A 10,582-nucleotide genomic window follows, 5' to 3' on the forward strand; every position below is an offset into this window, starting at 1 on the left:
GTTTTGCAGTCGAGTTGTAGTCTATATCTATTTAGTCATGGAAAAATGATTTACAAACAATTTTATTAAAATAAGACTCCATGCAAACCTATACAATAGGTAATAATTGGTAAATGAGATGATAACATTATAGGTCTCTGTACTTTGAGAATTTTTATAATTGAGGATATCAAAATTTATTCTTTTTCAAACATATATGAGCCAAAGGAAAATTTGAAGATCAGTAATAAAATCTTGAATTATGATTTGTGATTGGATCACATTTGATAGAATTTTATGTTGCCTTGTCTTCTACTTTTATTGTGTTGTTTTTACTTGACTCAGTGGTATCAGAGTCTAACAATTTTAAGGTATTGCTTTTTATGCATGGCAATCCCAAATTATTTTGTTTATTGTATGCTACTAAATAACTAGCTGGAAGAGGTCATAAAGCATAATATTTTCAGGTAAGAAGGGATGGGTGGTTCCTCTCATGAGAGAAGTTTAGGAGTTGGTGATAGAGGGGATGGGAAGGTTCCTCTCAGGAGAGAAGTTTAGGAGTTGGTGATAGAATTAATTCATAGACTAGAGGTAATAAACATGCAGATCAAGTTGAAGAATTATCTAGATGATTAGTGCTTATGATCAAAATAATATTAGAGGATAGTGAGAAGAGTAATCACATATTTATGTTTAGTTTTGAGAATCTATTTTAGAAGCATAAACAAAGAAGATAGCTTTTTGATTAGGTTAAATATAATATTGAAATTGAAAATTTTGATTATTTTAGTTCTTATGTGGATTTGAATCAGCCACCAAGATTTGATTAGAAAGAAGCTCAAGATATGAGGATTACATAAATCCTAAAATTTCTATAAATTAGAATTTATAAGGATTCTCTCATGAAAATAAACAATTTTTTGATACTTTAAAAGATTGTTTTGAAGTATTAGAAAATTCCAGTTACAAAAAAATTTATAGACCAACTTATTGTTTATTAACAACAATCAAATATCAAAAGTCGATGCTTAAAGAACTTGAAGATGGATTTGGTGTTGCCAACCAAGGTGTGTTGCCAAAAGAAAACATCCTAGTTGTTGTCAAAAATAATAATATTATGCTGAATTTTGAGTTAGAATTTGAGAAGGCTACTACAATAGTTGTTGTAGATGGGTTTTAAAGTAACTTTAAAAATAGTTTTTTGTCGAGGAAGATGAGCTTGTTGCCGGGAGATATAATGTTTTTAACAAAAAAAAAATAATTTAAAGAGGTGGGTTTCGGCTGAAGGGTGTTGAAAACTGGAAAAATTAATATGTGAGTTTTTCAAAGAGGAGATCTGGTGTGAGATCCCTATGACTTGTGATGCCAAGAAAGCTCTTTGAGTACGGTGTTGATTCTCTGCACCTCAAATTAACCCATCAAATTATTCTTTTTTTCTTACTCTCTTTTAGTTTACATCTATCTATCTGTTAATGCACATGAAAGAACTAACATTGAATAGATTTGAAGGATGCAACAATGGAGGTTTAGGAACTACCCCAATGGAATTATTTCAAAGGTGAGTTGATTACTGGTTTTGCTTTTTACGCTTGTTTTCCTTCTTATCTCGGATCCCTATCATCGTTGCTTTGGACAGGATCCAAGGTGTGGGTGTTCTTGAATGAGATCTTTTATCGGCACCAGACATTAAGCACCAGTGATTTTTACTAGAAAAAATCAATTGGATTAGTAGAATTAAAAAAAATTACTAATTATATAAGAGATAAACTTTGGCCCACAGTCCCAAGGGAAGTTACGAACGTCATCACTATCTATTATTTGGGATTTTACTGACTGGAATATCCCTGAATATTCGGAATATTTTTTTGTAAATCTAGTATCATTCGGTGAAGTAAATACTTTTGTCGGCATTGTAAGTAATGCAGCATGCGCCTCTGGAAAGAAGAAAACATGTTGTGTTCTTCGACCTGGTCCCACGAAAACGATGACAGAAATGGTTTTTATGATGTTTTTAGGATGTTTTCAAGAAAAAATAAGAATTTTTAAAGCTATATGAAACTTAAACCTCACTTTTCGACCATTAAATATGTCAGAATATGAACTAGAAGATGATCCGTTCATTGAAATAAAACCAAGAACTTGAGCTTAGCCTTTTTGTTCAAGATCCATTAACAAATTTTTTCCCTTTTTCTATTTTGTGAATAAAATTCTCTTGAAGTTGATTTATTAAAATAATATTTATGGATCCAATTAAGTTAATTTTAAGAGAATTAGAGATTTTTATGATAATATTAGCAATTTCTTTAAGAATAATTATGTATTAACTGAAAATGTATAAATTGTTAATATTGAATGAGAATAAAATATCTATTTTTCATATAATTTTCTTAAATTTATTATTTCTAAATTTATTCATATTTATTTTTTATTTTTTAATTAAAACATGAATTGATGAATATCATAATAAATTTTGACTTAAAAAACAACTTTTTCATAGAAAAAGTTGTTAAAGAAACCTCATTTTCCCGACTCTTGACAATGTTAAAATCATCCATCGATCATCGAGTACCGGAATTAAAACTAGGAACAGGTGAATACGTTATATAATGGAGAAAGTTCATAGCATTTTTATTCGAGTTTATTTAATTTAGCAGGCCAAACACAGTTCAGTTCATTTGAGTGCAATCGGTCATCGATCTCTTTCATAGCACTCAAACGACGTCTCAGAAGCAGATACAAAATCCCATCACTCACAAGCCAGACGTGGCGTAGGAATTGACTCAATGAACTTGGCTGCGGCAAGGAAAGCATTGTAGGAGGCCAAGTAGCCAGCAGGCGATAATCCTGGATTTGCTTCACCTGCTACATTGGAAGCACCTCGGATCACAATGAATGGCTTTTCATTTGATAAAGATGTCTGCAAATCAAATGACCAGTAAATTTTAACTAGTTAGCCGAACACATGAACTAGAGAAAACTTTTCCGAGTTCAATGAAATTATTCCATCTTACTAACCCAAGCTACAGCAGCGCTTTCTTGATCGGCAGTTGAGACGTTAAAAACTTTGTGAAGGAAATCTCCATATGCTTTATTTTTAATGTAAGAATCAGAACTAGAGCCGTTAGTTCCAAACACAATCTTAGGCTTGGAAGGTAGGCAAGCTCTATCGTAGCATTGTCTCAACTCCAAATCCTGCAAATCACAGAAATTATTCAAGCGTATGTAATACAGTGTGTCTATTGATAAAGAAGAAGGATCAAAATTAGATTGACAAACCTGAAGCACTTGAGTGGCAGCACTATACCAGGATGTGGTGCTGGGAAACCAGAAAACATCCTGCGGTGAGTGTCCTTTAGAGAACAATTTTACTGTATCATAGTCTACGCTAGCCAACAAGTTCTCTCCGTTCACTGGATAATTAAACTCGCCAAAGTTCAGCTTCCCTTCCGCTGACCCGAATTTCTGCGCCATTGTAAAAATTAAAGCTGGTTACGTATAAGATGTGTGTGTCTTATAATAATTAACATACAACTTAAACCCAGAAAATTAAATTAAATTTCTTTCAAGTCATCCAAGTATATATATAGGGTAGATATATTATTTTTTTTCATAAAAAATGCTCCATGGTAAATTCCAGAACCAAATATTATGTCCTCGCCATTAATGTTCACAGAGTGTGTGTGTGTGTGTGTGTGTAATTACCTTCCAATCCCAAGCTCCTGTGAAAGCAACAGCAAGCGGCACGGAAACATCACCTGGCACTATACTTTTTTTATCAAGGCTCCCAGCACTACCAAAGTGAATAATTCCATGAATACGGAATCTATTCAAGAGGATTTGCACAGCAATGGCAGCATTTACCTAAGTTTGGTTGCAGTTAGCAATGGACAGCAACAGTGTAATATATTGAATATTTAAATAGTGCAATGAAGAAACAAAGATTATAAAGAAACGAGGAATCTTACAGAATTTCCCCCGATCTTCACATATACAATATAACGAGCATTAAGTGTCCCAATGTGGAACCTTCTCCCCGCAATGTCAACATAAGGCGTTTCAGCATCAGGTGTGAAGAGACCAGAGTCTTGAAGGGCCTTTTCGTTGGTATCAGAAGTTAAGACAAGCCCTAAACGAGTGAAATCAATTTTGCAATTGCTTGTCTCAGCAACAGGGTTTCTCAAACTCATTTGGAAGGACTGCTGAGCCAAAACCAGCAGCCCAACCACCATCACTACCAAGTTAACGCTCGACATTCTAGAGATCTGAGGCGAGAGAGACGTTGTTTAGAGAAATGCAAGTGTTTTGTGGTATTCTGGGGTTGCTCATGTGGCTTTATATAGAGATCATCTAGCTAAACGGCCAATTTCTTTTCATTTTTTTTTAATATATTGTTGACATGAAATATTAAATCTTTCATATCCATTCATTTCTTAAGGATCCTATCACCTAAAAAAAAATGTGGCAAAACTTGAAAGTGAGACGTTAAGCTAGAATTCAAGTGAAGACAAAACTTTTTAGTGTAATTACATGAAAGTCCTTCATTATGCATGGAATGGAGCAAGTATGTGTGCACTCCTCTTTCCATGATCATGCAAGATACTAACAATCATCAAATAAGTTAAACATCGATCTACTTCGTCATGTTGTAACATTTTTTAGCGATTGAAGTTGATGCATGTTGAAGTTAAAAGATAATAATTAAAAAAAATACATAATTTTATTAGCAAAAAGTACATGTAGATGTGAGTTTCAAATTCACAAGATTGTTTTTTATAAATAATAATAATAAAATCTATCTTTATAAATAATAATAATAAAATTTATCTTTTTAGAAGGTTCACAAAACTTTAAATAGATCCAAAACCCTACTTTAATCAGGAATAAAAAATAAAAATCTATAATTACAAAGGAAAAATAAAAACATAAAATCCAACATAACATGAAATCTGAAAATAACAATGAAAAATTACAAAAACTATCAAAATTAGAGGCTTCGATAAGATTTTTTATATTTAAAGATCTGATGGTCCATATAACAATACAATCATTATTATAGGGAAAACAATTTATAAGAAACTCCTATAAAAATATGAGCACAATCCAATAGCCGAATAAAAAGTTATGATTTTCTGGAGTTGTTATCTTAGTTCGGTATGATTAGATCTCTTTTTGAGTCTATATCTGTCTTCTCCATCAATAAATGTATCTACTAAGCCACTAATATAATCAGTTTAGAATAGATTCTTATCTAGTTATGTAAATCTACACTTAATCATCCAGAATCACCTATTAACCTGAAGGCATCAAAAGTGTTTTGTAAAGAGCTTGCTTGTACCCCAATTGAATTATTTCAAAGGTGAGTTCATGATTACTGGTTTTGCTTTTTACGCTTGTTTTCCCTCTTATCTCGGATCCCTATCATCGTTGCTTTGGACAGGATCCAAGGTGTGTGTTGATCAGCTTCCAAAAACTGTTATGGTTGAAGACTTCATAAAGAGATTTGTTGACCTTGAGGATTCAATCATAACAATATTTTCCAAATAAATTTATGCAGTTAAAGCACCAGCTAGGCACGCACCCTGTTTATATGAACTTCCGAGTCAAATTGCTTAATCTGACGATGCAGTCATTTATCACAATACCATTATAATTATGGTGCATGTGGACTTGGCTCTGAAGGGACAAATAGACTGGTAAAATTAGTTAAAGAAATGCAACACAACAAGGCTTTCAATCAAACATGGAAACGAGACTTTGCTTACAGCAGATATTACCAAAAGCGGTAGCGGTGGCACAATTTATGCTATCAGAAAGGATTTAATGGGAAAACAATGAGCTTTCTTGAATGAGACCTTTTATCGGGATCGGACATTAATCACCAGTTATTTTTACTAGAAAAAATCAATTAGATTACCAGAATTAAAAAAATTAACTAATTATATAAGGGCCCACAGTCCCAAGGAAAGTTACGAACCTCATCTCTATCTATTATTTGGGATTTTAATGACTGGAATATCCCTGAATATTATTCGAAAGATTTTTTTGTAAATCTAATATCATTCGGTGTAGTAAATACTTTTGTCGGCTTTGTAAGTAATGCATGAGCCTCTGGAAGGAAGAAAACGTGTTGTGTTCTTCGACCTGGTCCCCCGAAAACGATGACAGAAATAGTGTCGCTCCTGAATTACAGTGAAAGCACGGCAAAGATGCACCACAAAAGAAAAACTAATATCTATATATGTGTGTGTGTGTGAGTTTTTCTTAAACACCATGCAGGAAACGTGCTTCGTCTTTTGATGGCTTCCAAAAGCCAGGCAAGTGAATGGACCCCAAAAATCCCACCACTCTCAATCAGTTCACGAGAGATTTCTCAAAAACCCCTTAAATTTTCTGCTCTTGCAAATCACCGCAGTGATTTTTATATGAATTTATATCCCTCGCCATTACCATTCCTTGAACAACTGTTAAGTATATCAAAAATAACTCTAAGGCTATTTGCGTGTTTGGTGATGCGGTGTTTTTTCATTGAAAGTAATACCGCAGTCCACTTGAACTTACAATAGTAAAGAAATCTCTTACCACCAAAACAACTGCTCGCACAGTTGCTCTTGAACATGTGAACAAGAGCTTACATGTAAACCTCTTGGTTTGCAACACAACCATGGAGCAGGTTCATGGCTAGGCTAGTGTTACATGGTGCACCGAAGCTGGCACGTAATTGCTAGTGAAGCGAGCCATGAGAAAAGGGTCCTCGCTCCTGACGGTGTAAAGAAGCAAGGTGGGTAACAAGGCACTGCCTAATTGAAAGCCAAGGGTTAACTTGTTAGATATGAAAATGCATATGGCCCTGATAAGTTGGAATTACCAAACCCGCAGCAGATATGTGTGCAGTACTCCTCTTTCCATGATCATGCAAGATACTAACCATCATCAAATAAGTTAAACATCTTCTTCGTCATGTTGTAACATTTTTTTAGCAATAGAAGTTGATGCATATGGAAGCTAAATATAACAATTAAAAAAAGCATGATTTTATTAGCGAAAAGTACATCTACATGTGAGTTACAAATTCATAAGCTTATTTTCTGTAAATTAATAATAATAGTGAAATTTATCATCTTCGAAGGTTTACAAAATTTTAAATAAGTTAGAAACCCTACCTGAGCTAGGAACTAAAAATAAAAATATAAAATTACAAAGAAAAAAAAACATGAAATCAAAACAAAACATGAAATCCGAAAACAACAAGTAAAAATCACAAAAACTATCAAAACCAGGAGTGATCTCGACGAGATTTTTGATATATGAAGATCCGATAGTCCGTATAGCAATACAGTATTATTATATGAAAAACAACCTCTAGAAACTCCTATAAAATTTTGAGCATAATCCAACGACCGAATAAAAAGTTTGACCCTTTTGAGCTGTTATCCTTGTCTGGTGTGATCACACCTCTTTTTGGACCTAAACTTGTCCCATCGATCCATAAATGCATCTACTAGGCCACTCACATGATCTGTCTGGGATAAATTCTCATCTAATTGTCTTAAACCTGCACCTAACAACTCAAAATTACATGTTAGCTTGACTGCATCAGAAGTGTTTTGTAAAGAACTTGCTTTCAAAGCAAATATATTATCTTAGAAAAGCAAGTTGAAACCAATTATAAGGGAAGCATGTCTTCTTTTATTTCCCTTATAATTTGCTAAAAAGATGCTCACCTTATAAGCAAGCCAAATCCTAAATAACAAAACTTCACCGCCAGACAATTAAAAAACATTGATGGAATATTCTTTCAGCGAGTAAACTTTATTTTTTCAGCCATTTACATTGTTGATGGACTTACTGATGGAAACAGGTTATTGAAATTTTTTTTGCCGGGGATTTGCTATCCAGTGGCATTTATGTTGGTAATTTGTAATGCCAACAAAACATTGGTACCAAAAAATAAAATGCACCAACCAACTTTTATTAGTCATTGTGCCATTAAATAAATTATTGATGAAATGTTTTGTTGCACGTGTGCAGCGTCGCGACGATCGTCCTTCACACTCATGTGTGTGTATTTATCTGGCAAATACGGAGAGACAATGGATTCTTGTCTCTTATCAGTGGAAAAATGGAATGGGAGTCGCCACCTAGTATTTTGGTGACTAGGAACCCTAACTGGTCTTAGAGATCAGGTACGGAGACTGGTTGCGTAAAGAGAAGGTATTAGCACTCCAAATACGCCGTACCTAAGGTAAGCTGCATTGTTTTATTGTCTAATATATGCTACGGTTGTATCATATTTCTAATTATTAGTCTGTCTATGGTTTAAAAAAAGTCCTCTTCGATAAGGAGATCCTTATCTTATCGAGATAAAACCTAACCATTCTAATGTCAACAAAAGAACTACCTTTTTAATATTGGGAATACATTTTATGTATAAATTCATAATTCCTAATATTTAAAAGAAAAAATAATTTTTTTGGATTTTTTTGAAATATTGGCCAAGTTCTCGTAACTTTAATAAACTAGTTATTAACACCAAAATGCATGCTAAAACATTCTTTTTTGAAGTTTTCTTTGTTGTATGAAAATATGATGTAATTGTTTTCTTTGAGAGACTTGGTCGTATGCATGAAAAGAAAAACATTTTTTTTCAAAGTTTTGACAAAAACTAGGTATTTTAATATCAGATTTGTATTTTTATGATATAAAAATACAAACCAATATTAAGCAAAATTTAGTAAAAACAATACGCTAGGAAATCACAAATTCTTCTTAAAATATTTTTGAAAATTTTTTTTGGACTGGGTCGGACCCGGCCCACTCATTTTAGGCTGTTCGGCCTAGTGAACAATGGAACACTCTCCACTATTCACGCAAAACAGTGGAGAGCGACCGGAGAAGAAGTAAGAGAAGGAAACTGACTGGGTAGCGTTGGTGGCTCACGGTGCCGGTCGCGATGGCGCTGTTGTCGCGGTGGACAGCTGTGGTGGCAGACAATGGTTCTTCTTCTTCTCTCCTCTGCTTCGCTGCTTCTTCTTCCTCTATTTTTCGTTAGTCCTGTCAATAATATTCTTCCCTCTCTGCGGTGGTCTCGGGCGGTGCAGCTGGTGACGACCAAGAAGAAGAATGGCGTGGCTGCTAGTGGTTCCCGACGACGAAGAGAGAGAGGCCAGAGAGAAAGGTTACTGTTCTTCTCTCTGTTATCTATTTTTTCATCCCCTGTATTCTGTTATTTTTCTCTTTCTTCTCTTGCCAGCACCAATCTTCCACCATCTCTTTCCCTGGTTCTACTGGTGGTTGCTCGCGGTGCTGCTGGTGGTGGTGGAGAGGAAGAAACAGCGGTGGTGCCCAGAGGGGAGGACGGTTCTTCTCCTTCTCTATGCAAAGACCGTAGTCTCTGTTTTTCCCTCCCCATGTCTGTTTTCGCTTTCTCTCTTTTGTTTTTGTTTCTGCAGCTTTCTTCCCTCTTTTCTCTAAAAAAAATCCTCTCTCCTCTTCTTCTTTTCCCCTGTATTTATAGGCAATCGGGGGAGAGGTTTACCATACCTTGTCCAAGTGCATGACATGGTGGCGTGGGATGGCTTCTATGTAGCCGCTGCAGGGCATGGCCTTCCTATTCCTTCGTCGTGGTGGCAGGGTATGGTAGGTATGGGTATTGCCGGGTTTCTTGGGCAATTGGGGTGGTAGAGAAGGAGAAGTTGAGCGGGAAAAGGAGATTTAAAATCATCTTCTTCCCTGCCTCTGCATGCACAGGGAATAAGGAGAACAGTGCCGTTCAAAACAGCACTATTTCACTATTCTTTTTTTTTTAAAAAAAAATGTAATTTGGAAGAACCCAAAAATGAGTTATAATAGTTGCCCCCTCTTTACAATGCTTACGAAGCAAAAAAAACTCCTCGATGCTTTACATAGTAAGCTTGTAAACAAAAAACAAGAATGGTTTATTTTCCCGAGCGACCTGCCCATAAATACTCACAGTGGTCTATTTTCAGGGTCGACCAGCCCACACACTCATACTGATCTATTTTCAGAGGTGACTAGCCCATACACGCTCACAGTGGTTTATTTTCATGGGCGACCTGCCCACGCAAACTCACACTAGTCTATTTTCACGGGCGACCTGCCCACACACACTTACCCTGGTCTATTTTTATGGGCGACCTGCCCAAGTGGAAAAAAGAAAGAGTAGTCTCATTGTAATGGGTGACCTACCCAAGTGGAAGAATGACCTCATTGTAATGGGTGACCTATCCAAAATAATAAAACATGGAGAATTGATCGCGTTGTAATGGGTGACCTACCTAGAAAAAATATTGGTCTCATTGTAATGGGTGACCTACCCAAAGAAAAAGGAAAGAGTGGTCTCATTGTAATGGGTGACTTACCCAAGTGGAGGAATGGTCTCATTGTAATGAGTGACCTACCCAGATAAAAAAAACATGAAGAATTGGTCGAATTGTAATGGGTGACCGACCCAAGTGGAAAAAAGAAAGAGTGGTCGTGTTGTATGGGGGTTACCTACCCAGATGGTCTTATTGTAATGGGTGACTTACCCAGATAAAAAAACATGGAGAATTGGTCGTGTTGTAATGGGTGACCTGCCCAAGGA

The 10,582-nt window shown here is 35.4% G+C and overlaps 1 protein-coding gene across 1 annotated transcript; it reads right to left on the reverse strand.

Annotated features, from left to right (window-relative positions):
- Positions 1-2,578: 2,578 nt before the first annotated feature.
- On the reverse strand, positions 2,579-4,297 carry LOC133669639 (bark storage protein A-like). The gene is made up of 5 exons (XM_062089854.1): positions 3,945-4,297; positions 3,682-3,840; positions 3,256-3,441; positions 2,995-3,171; positions 2,579-2,896 (listed from the first exon to the last, which is right to left on the reverse strand). The coding sequence occupies exons 1-5, from the start codon at positions 4,230-4,232 to the stop codon at positions 2,726-2,728; spliced, it is 981 nt and encodes a 326-aa protein (XP_061945838.1). The 5' UTR covers positions 4,233-4,297; the 3' UTR covers positions 2,579-2,725.
- Between the last annotated feature and the right edge of the window lie 6,285 nt (positions 4,298-10,582).

The sequence above is a fragment of the Populus nigra genome, chromosome 12, assembly GCF_951802175.1.
Source record: "Populus nigra chromosome 12, ddPopNigr1.1, whole genome shotgun sequence".
NCBI lineage: Eukaryota > Viridiplantae > Streptophyta > Magnoliopsida > Malpighiales > Salicaceae > Populus > Populus nigra.

What these genes read in the sequence shown, in the direction of transcription:
- LOC133669639 (XM_062089854.1), bottom strand. Translation starts at nt 4,232, where the DNA reads ATGTCGAGCGTTAACTTGGTAGTGATGGTGGTTGGGCTGCTGGTTTTG. An exon ending in CAGGAGCTTGGGATTGGAAG is followed by an intron (nt 3,442 to 3,681) that starts GTAATTACACAC and finishes ACAATGGCGCAG; the next exon opens with AAATTCGGGTCAGCGGAAGG. An exon ending in AAAGCGCTGCTGTAGCTTGG is followed by an intron (nt 2,897 to 2,994) that starts GTTAGTAAGATG and finishes TTTGATTTGCAG; the next exon opens with ACATCTTTATCAAATGAAAA.